The sequence below is a fragment of the Lissotriton helveticus genome, chromosome 3_1 (genome assembly GCF_964261635.1).
Source record: "Lissotriton helveticus chromosome 3_1, aLisHel1.1, whole genome shotgun sequence".
Taxonomy (NCBI): domain Eukaryota; kingdom Metazoa; phylum Chordata; class Amphibia; order Caudata; family Salamandridae; genus Lissotriton; species Lissotriton helveticus.
Genome location: NC_136061.1, coordinates 719,726,476 through 719,751,232, shown reverse-complemented (window position 1 = coordinate 719,751,232; position 24,757 = coordinate 719,726,476). Strand labels below are relative to the sequence as shown.

The 24,757-nt window shown below is 43.4% G+C and overlaps 1 protein-coding gene across 1 annotated transcript in view; it reads right to left on the bottom strand.

Annotated features, from left to right (window-relative positions):
• KIAA1549L (KIAA1549 like) overlaps window positions 1-24,757 on the bottom strand; it is a 730,284-nt gene that overhangs the window by 44,668 nt on the left and 660,859 nt on the right. The window contains exons 17-19 of the mRNA XM_078680874.1: window positions 3,695-4,045; window positions 2,969-3,066; window positions 1,564-1,709 (exon numbers count right to left, since the gene is read on the bottom strand). Coding sequence (XP_078537000.1) covers window positions 1,564-1,709; window positions 2,969-3,066; window positions 3,695-4,045 — 595 coding nt within the window. The remainder of the gene's footprint in view (window positions 1-1,563; window positions 1,710-2,968; window positions 3,067-3,694; window positions 4,046-24,757) is intronic.

The following is a 24,757-nucleotide window of genomic DNA, read 5'->3' as shown; positions in this document are numbered from 1 at the left end:
ACCATTTCTACTCTAGTTTTTGGCAGTTTTGTTTGGAGGTCTGGAGGTCCACGGTGAACCAGCTGGCATTCCTGTTGGTGCGATTCTTGATTGGGACGAGGGTGTTGGTGCAGTTGTTGATCCAGCGTCTGAGGTTGCTGGCGGCAGCGTCATCAAATTGATGAGGCCGTAAGAGAAGTTACAAAGTGAATGCTCTTTAGTATCACATTTCTCCATGCTAGACTGACGATAAATTCTGCAGTCTTGCTTCCAACAGAGAGACACAGACAAAAGCCCACCCTACCTGAAGAGTAAATATGTTTTCATCACCTTTAAACAAGAAGTAAATTGGAATTTCTGTGACATGACTCACCTCTGGAAACAGAGAAAAACATCAACTGGTCTAGCTCGTGTTAAATTTTGAACCACACTCCCGATTGTGAGAATGGTCATCAGAGATTTTCTAGAGTTTAGGTCTCAAGATTGTGTTAGACCGCCATCATCTGGAAGCTAAGAGAGACCCAAGTTGTTCCACCGGACTGCTTTGTCAGATCTATTAGACATCTTTTGGGGGATGAGTCTTCTTTGAGCGCAAGCTACTCTTTGTGGCACACCTCTCATGCAAGTGAGGCAAGAGGACCGAGGCGAGCACCAAAACACGACAGGCAAGATAATGGCTCGCAGATGCTCTTGGCTGCCAACTTGTGCAGAGTGCCTCGTTCCCATGGGGACCTCAAAAACTTCAAAATATATTCCAATGAGGAGCATTTGCTTGAGTTTTGTATGTGAATGCCCCTGTGAGTTCCCCTGTGTGCACATAGAAACCATTCACACACGTTTAGAAAGGCGTTTTCCTGGGTTAGAATCCTATTCCATTAAACATCCTTTAGGTCTATTGTTTTTCAAATTCAGCGACTGCCATGCAGAGACCTGTATCACAGGTGCATTGAAATCCGTCTCAATTAAGCTCAGGGTGAAAAGGAACCTTGACAAGCTGATTTGCAAAGAACAAAATGCAAAGCTGTGCCCGTCGCTTGTCAACGAATCTTTTGTGGGCCTTTGAACACACACGGCCCTGTCTGCAGAGAGGCCCAGTTCTTTGGCAGTCACCCCCAGGTGGAATGCTTCTCTTTGTAACACGAGGCGGGCTTTATTCAATGCTGCTTCAGCCCTGCGCCCGTGGAGGCTACAGCTTCAAGCAGCTTGTCAAAGAGATACCTTTGCAACTAGCTCAGAGTCACTCTCACATTTTAAGATTTGATCGGTAGACTACAGAAATAAGACCACAAAAAAATCAACATCTGAAAATATTGCCATAAACTAAATTCGATCATTTTTATAAAGCTATTATGTACATGAAAACATAAGGTAAGAGAACGTGATTAATGATAAATGACTGTTTTAGGTGAAAAATTCGTACAGCCAACAATGGCACTCTGTAAAAAAACGTGGATATCATTATACAATGCTTTTTCTCGAGTGTTCGTAATGGTGTGGGTTGCCTCGCGCCTGGTCTCGCCTTTTAACTCTTTACTTCCTAGTGAGGCGCGCTGTGGGTGTGACGGCCCTCGTTAGTTTCGTTACCTGAGTAATTTGAAGCCGACTGGTCCATGGGGGGCATTGGGACCGGGTTCCTTAACGCCGGCGCGTAGGCAACGGTATCGTGCTTCGGGTCGGCTCCACTGGACTCCGGTAGTCTAGTCTTGCTGCTGCCCATGTCTGAGGTAGACCTGTGCACAACAAGAAACGGTAAAATCAGACAGAAAAATAAGAAAAGTAGAAAACGCTCTCTACGAGTTCAGAGGACCGGTATTCATGGTACTTTGGCACTAGGTGGCAGCCGATCCCAATACAACATCTCTAGACAAGCTTTTGCTGTGACTTTAATAAGGGGACTGTTAGTCTAGCGTGACACTGTGCTGCACAATGCACCGTTTTATTACTGCAGCAATCCAAATCTACAGCCCCCAGGGATTCTCCTGCACACACCGATGTGTTGCAGCCCACCCCTTGGTTGCATGCTGCTCTCATTGCAGGCCTCACGTGGTGCGTGCGCATCTTGCATGCAGGTGGGCCGACATGCGATGTTGGCGTGTCACAAATCCTGCTGTTCAAAGAAAACTGGGATGAAATAAAGGTTAATAAGTAACCATGCTATCGACCAGCCGCATTTCCTGCACGACAGTCTAGCTAAGTGAAAATGGTAAAACGACCCAATATTTAGATCTCAAATTGTGGCACTCGGAAAGAGGATGGCTTCTCTTCCATGGCTTCCCTTTTACAAAACTGCCTGCATCACCCACAGAGCCTTGCACACTTCCTCCTCTCTCTACCTGGCCAATACATTGAAATTGTCTGGAGGCTCCAGACCTTCTCACAATGCGGAAAAGCTTCTGCTTGAGCCCCCCTCCTTCATAAGGGAAAGATCGATGGCGCAATCCTTCTCAGGTAATGCGGTGAGAATCTGGAATTCGCTTCCCCCATTGCTCCGTGCCACCGCCTCTACCCGGATCTTCAAAGCTGACCTCAAATCTCTTCTCTTCCAAAGACACTTTCAAAACTAATACTTTCATTCTAGGAAGGTCGCTTATCATTGTAAATGTTTTAATTTTTTTCTTGTACATTCCCCACCCTTGCTTGCTGTGTTGGATATTGTGTTTGTGTACCCTACCTTTTTAGTCTCCTGTTTATCTTTGTAATGTTCTATTGTGTAACACGTTTCTCTTCTAACGTAACTAGTCCTATTGTGCAGCGCTCTGACACCTTTGGGCAATGACCCCGCTTCATAAAAATGCACTAAATACATTTTTTTGAAGTGACCCACTCGCGTGCCTTGCGTGTTGATGCGCGTGGCAGCTGGTTAGCGGCATCCTATCATCAGAGCCCGCTGCTGCAGGGAGGAAGTAAACGCGCCAGTACTGCTTGGCAGGCTCTTTGCAGATGTATAGATTTACTGTTTATCGCTGGGAGGAGAGCGAGAATCAATTACCTCCTGAGAGAAGGGACAGCCACAGGACCAGTTCTGGGAGGAACAGGGGGAGGGGGAGACCCCATCACCATCTCAGGAAGCTGAGTAAATCGGTATGTCTGTGAAGGAAGCAAACACCATGTCATGTATGTAATCTCATAGTAACCATCGTTTATAAACAACCCTCCTCCAAAACCTGCTAGCAGCCAGGGCTTCCTGATCTGAGGGTTGAAGAGACAAGACTGGGGAAAGGAACTCGTGACTGTGTGGAGAAGGATCTCTGAAGGGAATAAAAAAGTTATCAGACACATCTGATAGACCAAGCAGTCAGGGGCATAACGACACCTGAGTCTTTCTAACTGGTTATGCTTGTTTTCAATCATTGTTTATTAGAATTAAAATGTGTTAAAATAAATTCATTAAAATATACAGCGACCATTCACTGGGGTGAAAAGCACTATGATGTCACTTCCTGTGATGTCATCTGGCTCATGATGCTTGTAATGGCACTTATGTTACCCCATTAATGGAGTACGGGCCATGTGTGTTCAACATCCAATCCGACAGTCAGGTCATCACAATTGATGGACGTATCAGGCTAATATTTCTTTTGCTTCAACTAATCTCCAAGCTTAAGAAGCTACCAGACAACAGAATCAAAATGGAAGTACTATTGATGCACAACCTGTACAAGCTCTTCATCTCAAGGTAGGCAAAGGTGCAGCGAACAACGTGTGGTGAACTTACTGGTCTTGGCAAACTATACTGATATGTCTCCGGTCCGTAGGTAGGTACCCACTGTACTGCTCCTCTGGGTCGAGTCATGGTCCCCGGGGCACTGGTCACTACCTCAGAGTACGGCAACTGCTGTGCTGAGGCGTAAGGCTCCGGCTGTCGCTTGGTTCCTGCATGACCCGCTGACGCCAGGCTGAAGGCTTCCTCCAGCAGCATGTGCATCTGTTGTCGGACTTCATCGATGGACGGCTGGGAGCTCAGCGTAGATGTCTCTGAATGCCCTTTCATCTGGCGGGATTTTGCATAGCGCCTAGACTCCTTGACTCGGTCAACATTTGTTTCTTCTATGACTTCAGGTTCAGTCTAGGGGAAACAATATCAGTGCAATAGATAATGACTCAATCAGGTTACCTATAAAAAGTAAACAAGAGCAAATACTTTTATATCTATCTTGATATCAGACTGCCTTAACACCAAGGTGGATGAACATTTAGTAAACTTATCTACAGCAAATTGGAGTAGAGGGTAATCATTCCCCCCATAGTCGTTAAGTGAGGAGACTGAAAAGAAGTCCTGTGACACCATCTTCTCGATGGCTAAGTGCAGAACCTATAGGCGAGACGGAGCAGCATTGAAGTCCAGATATCCCCACAGTGGAACCATGAGTCAGACACCACCTGGGTTCAGTGCTAATATGTAATCAATGTAAGGGTAAATTCGGAAAGACCGTTTTTAATAACACAGTTTTCGCGACTCTTGAATTTGACTACTGTAGTGTAAGATTCCCATCTAATTTAGGGTGAAAGACACAAAGACACAAAGAAATGGGAATTGCTAGAAATCGTGCAATCCCCCTAAACAGAATCTTAGATATAGCTGACGAGAAGGCTAGCAAACTAAGAGCTGGAGGTTTAATTTTAGGGCCTATGTCATAGAAGGCCTTTTGTCTACTTACCAATGCAAACAGTACCATAATGGCAGAAGGTCATAATAGCATTTTGATGAATATGTGTGCATTATTAGCAGGCGTATGATATCTTGAGTATGTCCTGAATGTGGACTAGCTTCTCTTCACAGATTACATTTTTTTAAAGTATCAAAAGCAAATTTTTCTGCTTTGCTGAAGAAACTATTTTTCCATAGACTATTTTACAACTCATCCAAGTGGCGGTGGCCATGACACTTTTAATGGATGGTGGACTGCCACTGAACTGCTTACCCACTATGCCAGGACCCTACAACAGGGGTTCCACACTAGGTGCCCGCACAAAATTTTCAAGTGGTATTTCAGATTTCATCACACCCCTCATCCTCAATGCCAGCACCTTCATTCTCCTCAATGACATTTCACCTAGAAGACCGGACCAACACAAACTCTAAGGCACATCTAGAAAGCCTTGGAACCTCGACCTCACCCAGCAAGGTACCGAACCCTACCACACCACCAGACACATATTGGACCCAATTTTCTTCTCAATCACCAACATCACAGATGACAGGCCAGCAACTATGACCTGTACATAGCCCCGTAGCCAATTCCCGCCAGCCTTTGGTCAGTTACCGCACCCATCCCAATATGGATGGCGGTGTCTGGTAGGCACCTCCACCATATTAGTGGCCAAGTCCCCCCGGCCGGCAATCATAACGATTGCCGACCGGCAGAAAAGTGGCGGACAGACTTTCCATCTGCCGCGGTACCCCTGCCATGATAATATGGTGGGAGGGTAAATCAAGTTGGGATGGAGGGTGGATCGCCACCACCAGCCCAGCGGTGGCGATCCGCCCGCCATTATAATCACCTCCTTAGTGACGGAGGCAGTGGTAACCGGTTACTTGTCAAAACAGGAAAGCAAATTCCTTATTGCAGACAAACCTAAGATCTCTTTTACTTTCTGCCCAACATTTATATGGGTACTTTGCCACCACCAGGCAAGTTGACTGCCTACAAAATAATTTCCATTCTTCAACCCTTTCTTTCACCTATAGTTAAGATTATGCCATTATGCTTCAAAGACACTAAAGATGTACTCAGCATGTTAGGGGATCTTCATTTTGACACGGTAAAGAATTATTGCATATTCTAAATCTCCTTAAATACATTTAGACCTGAGCTCAGATTACTGCAAGATCAGTGTGCATGTAAAAAAAAATAGCAACAGCAACTTTCCAGAAACTATGGGGGCGATTATAATGGCAGGCGGATCGCCATCCCAACTTGATTAACCACGCCATATTATCATGACAGGGGGTACTGCGGCGGAAGGAAAGTCCGTCCGCCACTTTTCTGCCGGTCGGTCATCGTCACAATTGCCGGCTGGGCGGACTTGGCCACTAATATGGTGGTGGTGCCTACCAGGCGCTGCCATCCATTTTAGAATGGGTGCGGTCACTGGCATTTCCTTGGCGGCTTTGCCACCATGAAAAGGCTGGCAGGGATTGGCTACGGGGGCCTGTTGTGGGCCCCCTGTGGTGTTGGGGGGTGCACTTGAGGGGTACAGTTCACTGCACCAAGTGGCAGGCACCGCGTGGTGCCAGTCACGTGGTGCTGGGAAATGCCAGGCATGCCCTTTTACCATTGCGGATGGTGCTGCAGCCAGCAGCACCATCCGCAGTGGTAAAAGGGCAGAAATCGCCCACCAGTATGGCGGGCGCATCCTAATTGGGCAGGTGGGACAGCCGTACGTCTGGCGGGTGGTCCCATTACCGTTATAGTGGCGGGCGGACTGATGTCCGCCCGCCATCATAATGAGCCCCTAAGCATTTATCTAAAAGTGGACTTATTACAATGACTCAAATCAGAAGATTAAAAGCGGCCAGCTTGATCACCAGCTATTCAATACTGATGGCAACTGCTTTTGTCAGTGCAACTTTCTACCTCTGTGGCCTGCTCTTTTCTCTCCATTATCGCAGAGGGCCCTCGGTGTGGTTATGTGACTATTACACCTTTTCTTTTTTGTCATTTTTTTACCCACCACCGTGCTGCCTGATCTGTAGAGAGACTCATGGTTAAAGAACATGCAGATAGGGCAATACTTTATGCCTCCAATAACAATCAAATCGAAAGGTGCCTCATTATAATGAAACGTCAAATCTCTACACCAACCGATAGCTGGAGCTCTCGCGAGGAGAGGTGAGGCTTGGGTATTCAGGGACACCTGAAGGGGTATAGGGACACTTGATAGGAGAAGAGCTCTGGCATGCAGAGACAACCTAGGGCTTTGTTCGACAACAGAATAATTGTAAAACATTTTTATAGACTTACCTGTCTGCTCGGGGCACTGAAGGCAAACATGTTCAGTGCTTGTATATGTGATCAGAGCCACTGATTCTAATGCTACAACAGAAAGACATGCAGCAAATGCATAACAAGCAGAACTTTAACATTTATGATGCACTGGGCCTGTATGTAGGGGCTCGTTATTTCAACAAATAATGCAGCACCTGAGCTCACTCATGGGGACCTAATATTTCAACACTGTGCCTTGGTGTGGGGTCTCATCATTTCAACATTGATTTTTAAGACATGCAGATGTATGGAACTGTATTTACATAAATATTGGTGCAGTACCATAACAGTATTTTTTCTTTTGTTTGTTGTTACCCTCCCGGCTGTAAGACCAAAATAGTTGGTTACTGGTGGGGTAATGGCCACAGGCGGGAGGGTATTAAAAATCATCATAACAACAAAAAGAAAATACTGTCATGGTACTGCACCAATATTTATGTAAATACAGTCCCATACATCTGCATGTCTTAAAAATCAATGTTGAAATGATGAGTCCCCACACCACGGCACAGTGACAGTAATTACCCACAATCCTTGAAAGAAAACTTCACCTTTGGCCAATTCTTATGGATCTGCAGCAACTGCTCAAATATAGAGACCTTTGAAAAGCAGTCAAAGGACCGTTCAAACAAATCATATGCTAGAAAATATCCAAATATTAATACAGAAGTGCAGAAAAAGTGCAGAGAATAACAAGAGGAATGCTCTACTTCAGACACTAAAGATAAGTCTGAAAGACTGGGCTTCATGACACCCAACTACTGTATTTATAACTGGTTAAAAAAGATCATAAATAAACTATGGAAAATCCTACATTTGGTGGGATTTGCAATGGAAAAAATATTGTTCTCATGTGGAAGAGCAACATGGATATGTGATTGTTTGGCCCATATTAGACCCAAGCAGACCTAAAAAAACAAGCACCCAAACTGACCTTGTGGTCTTTACCATAGTACTGGAACACCACCATGCAGCGGGTGGGATGTCTGCAGATTTTCCACAGATAGTACAGAATAAGATCTGGCACGCAAATACACAAAGACACAGAACTCACGCACCAGTGTTAACGCTACATATGTTGTTTACACAATCCCATTTTAAAAGTTAAGCCACATATTACTGAACGGCAAAGCAATATTTGCCTAGGCAAACTTACCACAAAGTTGGTCAGACTCTATAACAAACGCCAGCACAATGAGTGTGCATTCCAATTGACAAAGATAGTGTCCAAAGTGAAGACCCCAGAATTATTCTACGTTATGAGCAATGCTGGGACTTCTGGCCCAAGAGTCGTATCTTGGGTCGGAACAACAAAATTGAATGGAATCATTTTAAAGGTCTTTTTGCAAAATAATGGTTGTGGTGGCGTAAGGAACTGAGTATTCTGGGACTCATTGATTAAACATAGTCCAGGATCTGGAACAACATCGATGTATCCATTAGGACTGCCCCAACGTTGCTCCAATTGAAGAAAAATTTGAAGTCTCACCTCTTTAACAAACACTTTATCACAATGCATTAACTGGCCACAACACACATTCCTCTTCCATTATTTGCTGACTTTAAGCTTACCTTGACCATATACACTGCTCCTCTGCATTTTGGCTATGTTTTTGCTTTAGAAACAACATATAAATACATACCTACTTACATGCATACATACATGCATACGTGCATACCTATGTACATACATACACACATACATACATGCATACATACATACTGTTTTGCATGTATGAATCATCTATTTTATTTTGGGACACCATCTGCTTCTTATATCACTCTCTCCAAATAAAAAATAAATGGGCTGACAATAACACCATTTAGAGAGAAAATATCTTAATAGCAAGATACAACAAGCATTTGCATAGCCAATAGGTCTCGCCTTTGGGACCTTATAAGTGTTTAGTTATCCAGCACAATATCCTTGGTGCAACAACATTAACTGTTGCATGGCTAAACACTTATAAGGTCCCAAAGGCGAGACCTATTGGCTATGCCAATGCTTGTTTACGTAGGTTCCTATAAGGCTTGCTTTGCCATTTCAAAGAACACTGCAGCTGCATGGTGTTTTCAGGTATGAGATAATGGGGAGGAGATAGACGCCTACACTGCATAGAGGAGATGTAAACAGACTCCAGGCACACCCCACTCCTACTATATACAGTGAGCAGAACCCAATAAATGGTACAGATGACTCCAAGACACCAACAATGAAGGTGGGCAACAGCGCACCAAATAGATCTGGTTTTATTTAGGCGTTATAACAACGTTTAGACGTGACAGAAAAACAGAATACAAGGTACATTTCAAGGTGTAATCAAGCATGAACGTTCATTACTGGAAATTAAACAATAAAAGCACTCCTTGCATTTTTAAACTGCTTCTAAAAGTGAAGAGTGTGTCATCTGTATCACATTTAAAGTCAAACCTATGAAGCTGTGAATAAAATGTACCCAAAGTTCCTTTTCTGAGGCTGGTTTACTACAATGGCATGTAGGGTTTTACACAACAGTAGTGCTAGCAAGCGCATCACATAATTACACAAAAATCAGCACAATACATACTAAGATTGGGCTTGATAATTCCCGCAGGAACTTCAGCACTTCATAAACACGACCTAGCAGCACTTTAAAAAGCTAAGCTTGTGGCACGTTTGCAATTCAACTTAAAATGACAAAGCGGGTCACGAATGCGAAGAGACATTTTTGTATTGTAACTATAAAGCTTTATTTACCGTTTTAAGTAGGGGAAAAAACGCAGTAGCGTTGCATTTTCAAATGCTAGAAAAAGGGAAGATGGTATAGATGCCCACACCCCAAGGTGAGCTGTAGGCAGACTCCAAGCACACTTCACTTGTAGCACATAAAGTGAACAGAACATAATTCAACTGACATCATTTTTTTTTTTAACCCTATCAGTGCTGCTGTCGGCCGCTGAACGTTCGGCGCACTACTGGCTGGTGCTGCGAACGTTCAACGGCCGACGCGACCCCGCCCACTCTCTAGAACGCCCGCACTGCGCCGAAATAACGGCCGCACATGGGTTAAAATGAAGTTACGCAACAGTGCATGCACCAAGTGGATCTGGTTTCACTTCGGTATCATGAAAGTGTATCAATTTTCTAGTTTCAACAGCTAAACCTGGATAGAAAACAATACAACGTACATTGTTAAGGTTTTATCAAGCAGCATACCCATAATGTCTATTTTAAAGGTAAAGCTTTAAGAATGGAAATCTAATATACTATATACAGGTTCAAGTCTCAAAGTACATGACTGCGTGGAGACAAACGGTGTGGGCCTGGATACATTTACGCAGTCAAATTTGTAATATGCTTTACTGGAATGGTTATATATGAACAAATGTGAGCAGTAGATGCACAGGCCTGTGTTGGAGTTTTAGAATAAAGACTACTTGTACGGTCAGATGGTACAAAAAAAATCCAACCCACCAATCAGTGAAAGCAACCACAATTTCATGGAACAATCATTGAAATAACGACAATGTGTGTTATTGTCCTTGGTAAAACAAACGGTATATGGAAAGCTGACCCATACAAGCTTTTGAAGCGTGTAATTTGTCGATCATGTGTTGCACAAGAAATTCTTAACTAGTCACAAAACCAGGCACAAAACAATACCACTATAGACAGTCTTTTTCAAAATGTGTTTTCTGTGGCGCTTTACTGTAAGAACAGCCAACATAAACCCAAGAAAGAGCCCCTTCTAGAACTCAATATCCATGCAAACACGTGGCAAATAAACACAAAACCAGTAATGAGCCTTAACCGAAGCATGCCCTAATCGCTCACCCAAACACATACGTAGTCCATGTTAAACCGAAATAAATAGCACCATAACGTTGCATTTATGTGTTTGTGATCCAATAGATGCGCTGATGCTATGTGTACACTTTGCTATGTAGGAAAGCATCCTCCCATATCTTTTATGAAGCTGACGAGGAGGGAGTGGGAGGAGGGATGGGGTAGGGGAGGGGATTCACACGCGCGCTGTAAGGCTTAATGAGTTATTACAGAAAGCCAGATGGCAGCTGTGCACGTCGCGCGTGCTTGTGCGTGTGACAGCAAGCTGGTGGCTGGCAAAAGCCTGTGGGTAGCGCTTTTAAAACCAGCTACTAAATTTCTGGCCAGTGCAGCGCATGCGCTGGCTCTAGCGAGACCTAAAAAATAAAGAATATTAATATCCCAATTTAAGCTAGAGCTCCACTGTCTTAATTAGAGCAGATTCCGCTCTATACCTAAAACAACTTCAACCAATGCCATATGCTCTCTCTTGCTTAGTTTATCATGAGCAGTAGTATGTACTTTTTACTGATGAGAATTTTCTATTTATCAATTAATGTATTTAAAAATGTTTATAATTTTTGATTGATGTGTCCTGAACTAAGCTGGTTCATGCTAAAGTTGCTTTTTATGCTAAAACGATTCTTTTTTTAAACATGTTAACACAGACCATAAGCATATTTGTTTTTATGGAGTGTTTTCAATAAAGTTTGTTTTAAAAAAAGCTGCTTTATGCTAAAACGATTCTTTTTTTAAGCATGTTAACACCCACCATAAGCATATTTGTTTTTATTGAGTGTCTTGTAAGTTTATTTTTTCCAAACTTGATAACTTTTCATGTGTTTGTGTTCTTAGTGGTGCATCTTTTTGCATTCTATGTACAGTGACCATGTCTGTTATCAAGCCTTAAAGACAAGTTACTGTGCATGAGAGATTTTACAACAATGTTCCCAAAATAGTGGGACACGATGTATTGACAATTACATGACGTATGCTGTGCATTGTGACTGTCTCTTGTATCCATGTAGGTCGGAGGACCAGAACGGGATACTCAGATCAAGCAAAGTGTAGTGTACAATATTCATTTCGACCTCTTTTACACAGCTGACCACAGCCAACCACTCTAAATTAGAGACAGTGTTAGGGTTATAGGAGACCTTTGTCCTCATTAATGCTTAGACCAGTATCCGCTGACGATTGAAAGGCAGGAGCATGTGGGCACTTATTTAGTACACTGCTTTTAGCTGTGTGATAGGGAAGGACAAATAAAACCTTTCCTTTTTGCATTTTTATCTGTTTTTCAGGTACTTATACACCTCACTATTAAAGAAGCACAGTTTTTTCTCCTCTTAAAGAAGAGCACAATTTATGTAATCTAAAGGTAACCAGTGTGAGGAGGGTCCCGATGATGCAGCATGTCCTCTGGTAAGCGAGGGTCGTATTGCTTATTAGGGAAGGCCCTTATTTGGGTCTCTTCCTCCAGCTATTATTTTCTAACAATAGTGTTCCAGTACCCTTCTTTGTGTGCCGAGTACTTTTTTGAAACGCAGAAACAAGAGTGTAATGAAACACTGTTTCAAGAGACTACTTTTCCTGATATTTATGTGGTACTGTGTGAAAAACATATTGTCTTTGCCTACTACGCTTTACGTTTTAGAACAATGATTTCTTCATAGTAATTATAGGGAATGCATTAAGTATGAATTAACATCTGAGCAGAGACTCGGCTTCTGTTGCCATACCCCTTTCATTCAAGGAGTTCTGCGCACGCTTTGCAAGTAATTTTGTTTGGTGAAACTACATGACAATAGAGGAATGTCAGCCATGTTGTACCCTGCAATTAGGCAAACAAAATGTTCAGATCATATTCAGAACTAAATATGACTCACAAAAGGTGTGTGTTTGTAGTTAAGGACCTTCGAAAACAAACGTCACAGCTTTAGTGAGTAATAGACCTGTATAGATAGCTGAAAGTTACATTATGAACTATCCCAGCAACCCACTGACAACTGTTTATATGAAAGTGCAGTTTGAAGCCTTGTGTGACGAGTCCCCTATGGCCTCATATCATAGGTTTTACTTGTAGATAAATGTTTTGGTGCCCTAAATATTTTCCTTGAATAAACATGATTTTATTTTTCTCTTTTTAATCAACACACTCTTACAATACATAATATTTTTTTAATTATTGAGAGAGAAGACCCATACACCTGAACCAACGTCTGACCAGTACCCGGCCGACTCGTTGTGTCTAATGTGATTGAGATGCTTGTCACTATACAGTTCTCTTATCAGGAGTCTCACAGCCTTTTCAGTCGGGCTTTTTACCCGTTTATCCGTTGCATGGGAAGAAATCATTTAAATGAATAATAAGGAAAGTATTACTTGTTTCCACGAACAAAGAAAATATGTTTTACACTCCAACTATTTGACCTATTGGTGACCTATGACACCATGGCCAGCTGCGTGCTCCTCCCTCCTTGGGCAGCACATGCTCAGATTTTAGACACAGAAGGCAAAAACAGGATCAAGTCAGGCTTGGCACATTCCACTTCACAACAACCTCCATCCCGCATGGATAGCATTTTCCAGACGACTGATAGCCTCCACCAATTCGTGAGGTTTAATCATAGTGGAGTAGTGTGGCTCACTGGTTAGAGGCGTCAGGCCTGAGAGCAGAAGTCAGCCTGGGGCCAGGGTTCAATTCCCGACGCGGCAGGGTCGTGGACCTTGGTCAGCGGACTCGATAAGTCTCGCTTCAGTGCTTACTCTAATCAGGGGTTCCACTCGGCAACTCTGGGCATTAGCTTGCCTAATCTCCACAACGGCCCCACCAATTCCGGGGATGCTTGGGGACTCCCAGCAGGGACCATCCCACAGGGAAAGCCAGGACGGGTTCCCCAGAGTTATACAGCGCCGGGACGCCCCGTTGCTGGGGCAGCTGTGCGCTTTACAAGTATACTACATTTACATTTACATAGTTTGCTGTTTACCCAGAAAATCACGTATTTGTGAAAAAATCAAAAATTGATTATGAGGCAAGTGATACCTATCTGCCAAGATTGAGAACGAAGAACATCGACCCCTTTCATCATAAAAATACCCAGTTTGCATAATGTCCTTAGTTAGTTCTCTAATTGTCTACCATCTGATCCCAAAAAATCACAGGCAATATCACTGATGCAGAGGTGTGTGTATATAGTACGACAAGCCTTCCATCTGAAGGTTTTTTCGCACTATCTTCCAAACCTTGAAGGTCGCACCCAGAATTTTATAACAATTTTTTTTATATAATAACTGCCTTCCAACATTTTAAACAGACTGTTTTAAGCTTCGATCCCCAAGGCCATCTGGTATATAGATGGGGACTCCGCCAGGTTATCCACCTCTACTCCAGTCAAAAATATATGCATATTTTGTAGTATGCAGGCGTAATAGTAAAATACGAAATTGGGGACTGATCACCTTCCTCTATCCTGGGGAAGAGTCATAAAACGTATTGCTCTGCACGGTTTCCCTGGGGCCCACAAGAATCTAGCACATAGTGACTGTAATTGTTGAATTTGCTAACGAGATATTTCCAATGGCACTGATCTAAAAAAGTACAAACCTTTGGGCAATATATTCATTTTAGGAACATTAGATCTGCCTACCAATGTGAGGTGTAGGACTTCCCACCTTTCCAGCAGGTGCTTCACGTTGGCCATGATATGCCCCCAATTAACTTCAACCATCTCCTTTGAACACACCCTAATCTTAATGCCCATGTATGCGACCTCCTTAACTATTCTAAAATCACTAGCCACAATTTGATTCATACAGATGATCTGTGTTTTGACCACGTTCAACTTAGAACCTGATACCGACCCAAACCTAAGTGCCAAATGTTCAATTTCTGACATCGCTGCGACAGGATCAGGTGTTACAATCGTTATGTTGACAGCCTGTGCAAGAACACAGAAACGATCCTGCCCTATAATAACAGGTTTAATCCTGGGACTTGTCTCCATCATATTTAAAAAGGGGTTAATGTACAAAGTAAACAACAGCGGAGAACGTGGACAACCTTGCCTCGTCACTCTGAAGATCTGTACTGGCTCAGATTCGAGCCCCGTTGAACATATCCTAGCCACGGGAGATCGATCCAATACCCGTATTGCCTGGATAAACCCATGGACGAACCCCATCGGCTATAGGACCCCCCAGAGAAAATCCCACGCAACACGATCAAATGCCTTTTCGGCATCTAATTGGATCAGCCTCATGTCCCTGGCTTTAGCCTGTGCAATGTCAAATAAGGTCACTGCCCTGCTAATATGATTCACAGTCCACCTGCCAGGAATAAAGCCATGTTGTCTTTGAGAGACTTACGAGGGGATAACTTTAGCAAGTCGATTTGCTAAGATTTTAGCATATATTTTCCCATTGCAGTTAACAAGGGAAATTGGTTGATAGGACCCAGGAAGATCAGGTGGTTTTTCCTTCTTTTAAAAAACAACAATATTATCCTCATCCCAAGATCCCGGAGCACACCCAATTTGTGCTGATTGAAATACGGCTAGCATATCAATTTTAAAATCCTGAAAAAAGGTCCTATAGACTTCCAATAGGAGCTTATCTGGCTCAGCCGCCTTACCAGTAGTCATGTTGTTAATAGCCTGTTCCAACTCATCTATAGTGATGGGGCTATCCAAGATCCCTGCTTCCTCTTGTTCCAGCTGCTCTACTATTAGGTCTTGTAGCCCTAGGTCCATAGTGCGTCACCCTACCTCCTGTTCTGTGTATAACTCTTTATACAAGTTATGAAAGATTTTTAAGATCTCCTGGGGATTATGAACAACATTACTGAGAGCGTTCTTCATGCCATCTATTCTTTGCGCAGCCTCTTATGAGGTGGAGTTGTTGCGCTAGACACCGTCCTATGGCTTCACCATACTCATAACAGTCCTTCTTATACAGCTGGTATTTTAATGCATTCTCCTTATCCTCATCAGATTAATATTAGCCTTGCATCTAGCAACATTGGTTTTCAGATCCCTAGTATCTTTGCCTACTGATATCACAATTGCTAGATTTTCCTCAGCTGTTTTGAGCTTGCCATATAGTTCCTGGACAGCTAGTTTGGCTTGCCTTTGTTTATGCAATCCATAACTCAAAGCTTCCCCTCTAAAACCAGCTTTAAGGGTGTCCCAAATGACCCAGCAGGAAGTATAGTGCTGATTGTTTTGGAAGAAGTCCTCAATCCAGAACTTCATGTGATCAACAAAGAGATTATCCAATAAAAGCTTCCTATCAAATGTGAAAACCCTTGATAACTACCTAGCGCAGGGATATCAAACATATTCCATGGTCGGAAGACTTGTATCTTAGCTTCTGAAAGTAATACAGGGGATACAAAAAAATAGTCAAGCCACACTAGCTTGCTATGTGGATGGGAATAAAACGTAAACCCCGGATCCGACTCATGAAGAGTCTCCCAAACATCAATCAGGCCATGGTCAATCAGTAAATGGTGCAGTGCCTTGAAATCATTAGGCTTCCTACCTTTGTAGTTTTGTGTGCCCAGTTGGAGTTCCCCACCGGCCAAATGAATGTTAAAATCCACGCAAAGTACCAGTGGGGTGGGCCACAAAGCAAGTTCGACATTTAACTGCTCCAGGACTGGACCCTCATTGAGGTTAGAGCTATATAACGTACATACCGTGACCTTAGCACCCCCACGATACATTTTAAAATGGCATACAACCTTGTTTGTCCACTAACAGTCGTCCTGATTGCTGAACTCATTTTTTGGATAGAACTGCAACTCCCCGAGTCGTCGTTGATTGCTGTGAGGCTGCCAAGACTACATAACCGAATTCTGTTAAGATTTTCCGATTCCCCCAGGGAACGTGCATTTCCTGTAAACATACTAGGTCCGGCTGAATCACCCATAATTCTGCAGCAACTCTTTGCCTTGTATTATAATTGTTTAGCCCACAGACCTTTTAGGCGCAAATACGCATCCCTAGTTTAACCATCTAAAATATAGGTGCCTTCCCTCGATCCATATATTTCTATGATGTGGTACCAAATCTCTCATCTTCGTGATCTTTACCATGCTGTGAATTGTTTTTCTTATTTTACCCCAAGATGCCCACCCCATACCCCCCCACAAACCCCACCCATCCAGCCTTCAACCCCATCCAACCACAGAACCCCATCCCCACCCCTGCAACAAGGCTTTAGAACCAATGGTCCATGTGATGTCCAGCTCCCGCCACCCCGGTATCCCCCCACCTATAGACCACCCTATGCATACAACAGTGATACAATGAAATAGAAACACCCTCATACATAATACCAACAGTATAAATGCCAAACAAATGATGTCTATACATGTAAACAAAAACAATATAGGGTGCAATAGAACAGGGACACAGAAAAGAGGAAATGAACAAAGCAGAGAATATATCCCCCCCGGCCAAGCGTGAAAATAGAGAGAGGGACACTATCAATCACCAGATATAGTAGCACTAAATTATGCATAGTTCTACGCATCGTACAATATCAGCATCTTAAAGCACATGCCTTTTGCCTTAGATAGATTGTAAATACTTTTTAGCTTGCACCTCAGAGATAAAGAATCAAGTATGTTCCTTATATAACATGTTTAGTTTACCAGGATTTAAGACAAAGGCTTGTGTCCCTTTTGCCTGAAAAGGTGCAATAAGCTGATGTAGCTGCCAACGCTTCTCTACCGTTTGATGGCAGAAATCTAGCCTAACAAAACACTCTAGCCCTTTCCCTGCTCTCTTTCTATCAGGCTGTGCCAACTCAAATACAGCTTCCCAGGCTTGAAAATTGTTAAGTGATATTAATATTGCTCTTGGTCTAGATAGTGTTAGACCTGGTCTTGGACAAAGAGAAAACGGGAGCGATGTGCCCTTTGAATCTCTCTCTGCCAGTCCCACTGTGTCAATTCTGAGAATGCCTCTGAGAACACCTCGAAGACAAACTTACGAGGATCCTGGCCTTCTGCACCCTCCGGAATTTGCAGGACGCTAAGATTATTCCTACGGGCACGATTCTCTAGATCAGTCAATTTCCATTAGGTGTCATTCTTGAGAGACCGCAGGGTTTCCATCGCCACCTTCTGCGCTGCCAACTCGTCCTCCAGGCACGAAATCTGAGCTTCCGCTTCATTAAACCTTGTGGTGAATTCAGTACATGATTTGGCGATGTGTTGAACCGAATTCTGCAGTTTGCGACAAACTTTGTGCCCGCTGGCTCTCTATGTGTGTTTCTTCCCTATGTGACATAATGGTTTGATTGATCAGGGCTAATGAGATCTCTTCAGATTTATCTGCTGCATTTTCTTTTGTGATCTCTGAGATGCACCCACTGCCAGTGCCTACCTCTGCTGAGAAGGAGTAGTCCCATTGTAAGACATCGCTACCATCCACCTGCATTGCCCCTTCACTTGAATCCAGATTCTTGCGTACCGTCCGTGGCCTGGCATCAGGAGTATCTCCACCCGTGACGTTTGCATGTGTGCTGCTAAGATCACTGTCACCACTGCCATGCGGTCCCCCCTTAGCCTGAGCCTTCAGGATTGACTCTAAATCATCACTAGAGGAGTCCGAGTGATCCGAAAGGGAGTTGAAGTAATCACCAGAGTCTATCTCTTTTGTGGCAGACTTCATTGTACTCTGGGAATCTCCCTTCCTTCTGGTGCCAGATAGTACCGTACTTGAAGCAGCCCCTAGCTCTTGACCCGTATTAGCTTTAATTCTTTCCGGGCTAGGTACACCAGGTATGCTGCTACCTTGAGTTCTCCCCCCTGCTACGTCTTCCATCATGGGATTTGCCATTTCAATAGCTTGTAGTTCAGAGGCAGAGTTAGATACTTCCAGATGACCCGCAGCAAGATCTCGCTCCCCGGGGCCATGCTCTACCGCTGGGTTGGGTGTCTTACTTCCCTCTGATAGTTGATGAGCAGCTTCAGTGTGCGGGGCATATACTGTTTTCTTTTTCTCCTTGCCTACAGAAAACAAGAGAGGGATAGTGCACTTATTTGTATTTTCCCTAGATGGGCCATCACGTTTCTCTCCCATCGCATCCACCACGGTGTCATTCTTACTGGTCATGCTCAGAGTTAGTGAATTAGCGGAGCCCTTGACGGCTCCGGCTCCAGCCACCTCAAGGTCAACCAAGGGGCGAGGCGTCCCTCTCCCATCTTTGGGAGGTATCGCCAGCGAGACACCGCCCTTCCCTCTTCGGCTTCCATTAGGCGTTACAGCCGCAGTGCACCACCAGCGCTGCCTCCACGGCACTCTCCAATGCAGCCTGCAGAGACGCCACAACCTGCTAGAAGCTGCCGTGGCCGCAATTCCAAACATGCTGGGCGGGCCGCTCACAACTATTCTGTAAGTTTACTACTGCATTTCAAACGAATCATTTTTTCCCTGCTTTAATTTTTTCAAGATTTACACGGGTGGGGGTCCCGGGAGAGCCCACTCACACGTCCGAGTCAGCAGACGCCATCTTGCCTAGGATAGCCTTTTCCAAACCATTGTCAATATTTACATGGCACCTGTGTCTAAGACCATTGAATGCAGCAACAAGGGATCCCAAATATTTAGTAATGAAATAAAGCTACAACTGAAGGAAGACTCCTGGGCCTAAAGTCTATTTTGCCCTCCTTGGTGATGGTCCACAATTAAAAGTACTAAAACAAGCTCGGCCCCATAGCTCTCAACACATAGATTCTGCTGTTAGGACTGACCTACATTTCTGACCTCTATTTTACCATATGTGCATTCAAGAACCCAATGCCCTCAATCTGTACAAAAAGTGTTGCACCTTGCAGGCAACTGTACTCTCAGCTGACTTTCATCGCTCAGTAGAACGTAGTGATCAATAGCAACTTCAACCATGAGCTCTTCTTGCAGGGAAATCGCCACCATGGTGGTTCTCCACATTAGATTTCACTGGTGCTGTGCTTGATGCTGTTACATGCAGACTGTCATCTGCATTAAGCTACTGGAGAAAACCATTGCAAACTACAAAGTTTGCGCAATCATCCTGTCCGTTTCAGCCCTGTTTGGTGTCCTTTCAATCAAATCACGCCAGAACTTCTGTTTTGTCTATTGATAAAGTGACAAACTAGTTCAAAGCACTATGCACTGTGCAGAAGGCCTCATGGGTAATGACCACAGCTGGCGTAGACAGCGCTATCCAGAAGTGTAATGTTGACATGTCTAAATCTGCTTGTCTTCCAACCAGGCAAACATAAGCAGATTTTGTGAACGTCACACCTTTCCATACCATGGCCATTGACACACACACCTCTTCCACCTAAGAACTAAGGTTTCCTATGACCTGGCGAAGGGACGATGTCCAGGCTGCCTTCAGTCTATCCACACTCAATTGAAAGTAATACATGCTATCGCCCATACAACTTACAAGGTTAGGAGCATGACAACAAGGAACATTTCTGTCAACTCTTCTGCCCTTTTTATCAAGCTGTGTGTAATGGCCTTAATGCAGCATGACCACTACACAAATGGCCCAAGATAAAAAAAGAATACGCATAAAGTGCTACAGTACAGTGTCCTTCCCAGCTTTGTTGGAAAGGCTTCACGTAGAAAGCTCATTTCGCTTTCCTTCAATTGTAAAACACTCCCATCCTCAAAGTTAGTATTTTTATTGGTTCATTGGCGATTAGAAATAATTGAAGCTGCTTTATTTTTTACTGGCGTCCGCCATATTCTCTTTACGCCTCTTAATACATAAAACATAAATCGCTTTTTGGTGTACGAATATCAAATATACCTATACATATTGTGCCAATACACATTTACATATAGTTTTGACTGTGATGGTGTGCAGGGGGGGCAGTAAAAACACACCTCATCAAATATGCAGATTCTCAAACAATCTGAGCAATCAGGATAAAGTAGAATGAGCAGTGCCAGCTGTAGGGCAGCGCGCCTGGTGCTAAAGTAAAGGGGGCGTGCTCTGCATGACAGCCTGAGCTGAGATAAGAGCATCTTTGAGCATAGACTTTTTCAGGGGATATTACAAGGGCATGATAACTCTGGTGGCTAATGAAGTTGAGAGAAAAATCTGCGATTTATCTAGTCACAAGTTTTACTCATGATATTTTAGCATAGATGGTAAATATTCCTGCTGAAAAGCACGTGTGACATGCATATCAGAGATTAGTATTTTATGATGATAACTTAATAGGTTATTGCTTTTGTCACAGAGATCGCCCTTTTTGAACTGATCACCCTCATTTTGTGACTGATAGTGGTGGAAAGTAACTCTGACTGGGCCCTGGGCTCTGCTAATCAGGTCCAGGGCCAATGCTCTGATTAAAAAGGTATATGGTAATTAGGTGTAATTACAATTGGCACTGACAAACTACCTGTAAGTCCCTAGTATATGGTGAGGCATGTAGTCTTAGAGGCCCAGGAGCTTAGAGGCACTTAATTGTGCACTGCTATGCTGCCCACTGTCATTTAAAAAGCCAGCCCTGCTTTGCAAGCTGCTTTGAAATTAAATTTTATACAATTTCGACTGGATTTAAAGGTACATCTAAAGTATTAAACAACATTATTTTTACATAGCTAAGGACTGCCCTAGGTGCCCCCATGGTAGGATGTCATGTGAAATTAAGCAGGGACATTTTAGAATATGTTTTATATGCCCTGGTGAGGGAAAAATGGCCAATTTTGTTTTCTCCTATTGTAGCATTTTAGCTCCAGAGGCTAAATTATTGACAGGAGTGACTCATCATAACTAATACAGAAAATAAGTTATAGAGCTTTCTTTTTTGTGCGCCATAATCCAACCTTCTAGCACCCTCTTCTGACTGGAAAGTCCTTAACAGACTTAGTCAAACTGCTTTGAAGTGGTGATACGTGACCTGCATCGAAAAGGAGATTATCTAGTGGGTGGAGCTCTGCAGAGAACAGGTCAGGAAGGGAGCTGGGTAAACAAACTGGGCTTCAAAGAAAGCAGGACAGTAAGGCAAGCCAGTCAAGCCTACCACCTCTTCCTGTATCCCCAGGAATGGAATTAGCAGGTGGTCTGGAAGGGGAGTGTTAAGGGAAATGAGTCACATTAGTAGGTTGGCTTACCCAGCTCTTACTCCCAAAGAGCATAGTTCTCCATCTTGAATTTTAAAGTACAGTGCTTTGGGGGACGAGAATTTTCCACACTTTGGAGGAAGCTGTCATGCTTTTGGGTGGCACCTTGTACCCCATTGGTCAGGGGTGCACCCCAGCTTCTCTCCTCAGAATATTAGATATATATGTGAGGGCTGCATAGCAACTCAGATCTGCTGCCTGAAACTACAAATAGAAGAAGAACTGCCTTGCTGGAACCCTGGTCTGCACCCCAAAATGACTGCACTCTGAAGCACTGCTCCTGTTTGACAATGGGAACTACAGCCCTGAGGATTTTGTCAAGATTAAAAAAGGACTAAGGAGTTGACTCCCTGAAAGCAACAGATTAACAGACCTCATCAACACCATCTCCCCCAAGAAGTCCCCAACCTGTAGTGCATCCAGTGGACCTTTAAGGATTTAGCCCGGTGCATTGTGGGAATTGCAGTCCCAAACATCTGAGGTTTTAGAAGCTCTGGGATGGCCCTTGGGTGTGTTTTGGACCATTCGAACCCTCAAGTGGAACTTCAGGAAGAAGTTCCAGAAGTTTGGAAAAATGGAGCAACATTTGGAAAAATCTCCATAAGGGGACCAACCCATCAATGAGGGTCAGGCCGCCAACAATGAACCACGATCTAGCAGGTTTTCACCAAGGCCTCGCGCTGAGCCAAGCTCTGCCATCCTCAACTAGAATCCCGTACAAGGAGAGAAGCCTCGCTCGATGACCAGAGAAAATCCTTCAGAAAAGTTTTCAAGTGCAAAGCTAAAGTTTTGACCAAGGCTCCCGCTTGGTGTATCCAACCTCCGCTCCATCGGGGTCAGCCTCAAACATTAACTTTGTCCCGGTCAAGCATGACCTGGTGTCCCAAGCTGGCACTATATGCTTTTAAGCACTAGAAGGTGTTTATTCTTTAAAAATTCATATCACCAGTTCTCTAATTGGGTTTTTGTCATTTTGGGGTCATTTTGATAATACAAATAATTCCTATTTTTATAAATTGGTTTTGTATTTTATTGTGTGTTATGTCTTACTTATTTAATGTATTGGTGTTTTTAAATGCTTCACACACCTGTCTCCTAAGTTAAGCCTGCCTGCTCGCAGTCAGCTACCAAAGGTTGAGCCAGGGGCTAATGTACTGAAACCTTGACTGGACCTTATATTGTGTTAGGGGACTTTTTGCTTGTGGTAGGTGCCAGCAATAATAGTAACAATCCTTCTAATATAGTACATTGTGCTATGAACTGGCATAAAAGTGTTGCTTGTAAATTGAAAGGCATAGGATTGGAACCTTCGTGTTTTTTCCCCTTCAATCTTTCATTAATCTAAGGTTGCTTAAAAAGCGTTCCTTTGGGTGGTAATGCAATTTTCCTAGTACTACATCCCAATCACTGTGTTATATTTAAGGGGTGGATTTGCTAACACTATTCACCTGGTTTGATTCTCAAAGGTGATGCAAACCTGTTGTAAAGTGTTTTGTGGGGCTTACTTTCCAGTGCAAATACATAATTGCAATGGACAATAGCACTAAAGTAACGCAAAGTAGCACTATGCGCTATTTTATGTCAAGGAGGCATACCATGGGTGGTAAATGGACAAGCCATGCACTCACCCATGCACTTTGACGCTAATCCCTACCTACGAAATTTGGTAGAATGGGATTGGCATTAAAAATGTACACCTCCTTGAGGCAGGCATAAAGGTGGAAAAAGCTTTCTTTTCTCCAGAACCCTTTCACCTCTGCATGTGTGCTGCACTGTACAGTGCACATACAAAGTGGAGGGTGTGTGCATTGGTGCAAGGCAACCTAAGGAATGCCGCCAGCACTAGAAGAGAGAGCAACAGCACTGTATCGAACTAGAAATGGTGTTGGTGTGCTTTCGCCTTTTCATGCAGCGCTGAGTAGAAACTTTGATTTCAGTGTATTGTAAAAACATTGTTAATTTGGCTCTACGTTTCTCCAGACCAAGCACTCTTAGCATATAGGGCCACATGTATCAACATTAGGAATAGCGATTACCTCCAAAGGTTTCATTTAGCGATTCCTAGGGGGTTGCAAATCGACCTACCTCATTTATATTAATGAGGTAGGTGGCAATTTGTAACCCAATAAGTATCGCTAAACCACTGGGATGGTGACCTGCTGAGGTCAGCAGATCACCATGTCCGGTACTGCTTTTCGAACAAAGCATTGTTTTTTTAAATGCAGCCCATTTTCCTTAGAGGAAAATAGGTTATGTTTAAAAAAGAAAATTTTAAAGTTTACTTTACATTTTTTAAGAGCAGGCAGTGGGCCATGGGATCACTGCTTGCTCTCAAAAAATGTTTTTGCCACCATTCCCAAAGGAGAAGACGTCCCTTGGGGACCCCATCCCATTTGTGAATGGCAAAAATTGTGGATGTTTTGAGACTGCATTCACGGTCACAAAACATTCATGCATACCGTTACGATTGGGTATTTGAAAGTGACGCCCTAAACATGCACCTCTCCAAATACCGAATCGCCAACCCATTTTGTAATTCGGTAACAGGTTACCGAATCACAAAATAGGCTTTAATACATGGCGGAAAGCCTTTTTTCTGTGAATCGGCCTGTTTGCAAACGCCATTTTCTTTTATACATGTGGCTCATAATGCTTACCAGTATAGATGACAAGTGACTTCTATGCCTTGTAGTCCTCATTGTCTTAAATAGCATTTCCTATAAACTGATTTAGACACTTGTACGACTCTAAGTCTGTGTATAATATGTTTGTATTGTAAAGCGCTCTGATTGTTTCCATTGGGATTAACAGCGCTATAAAATAAACAAATGTGAGTGAGGAGTTAA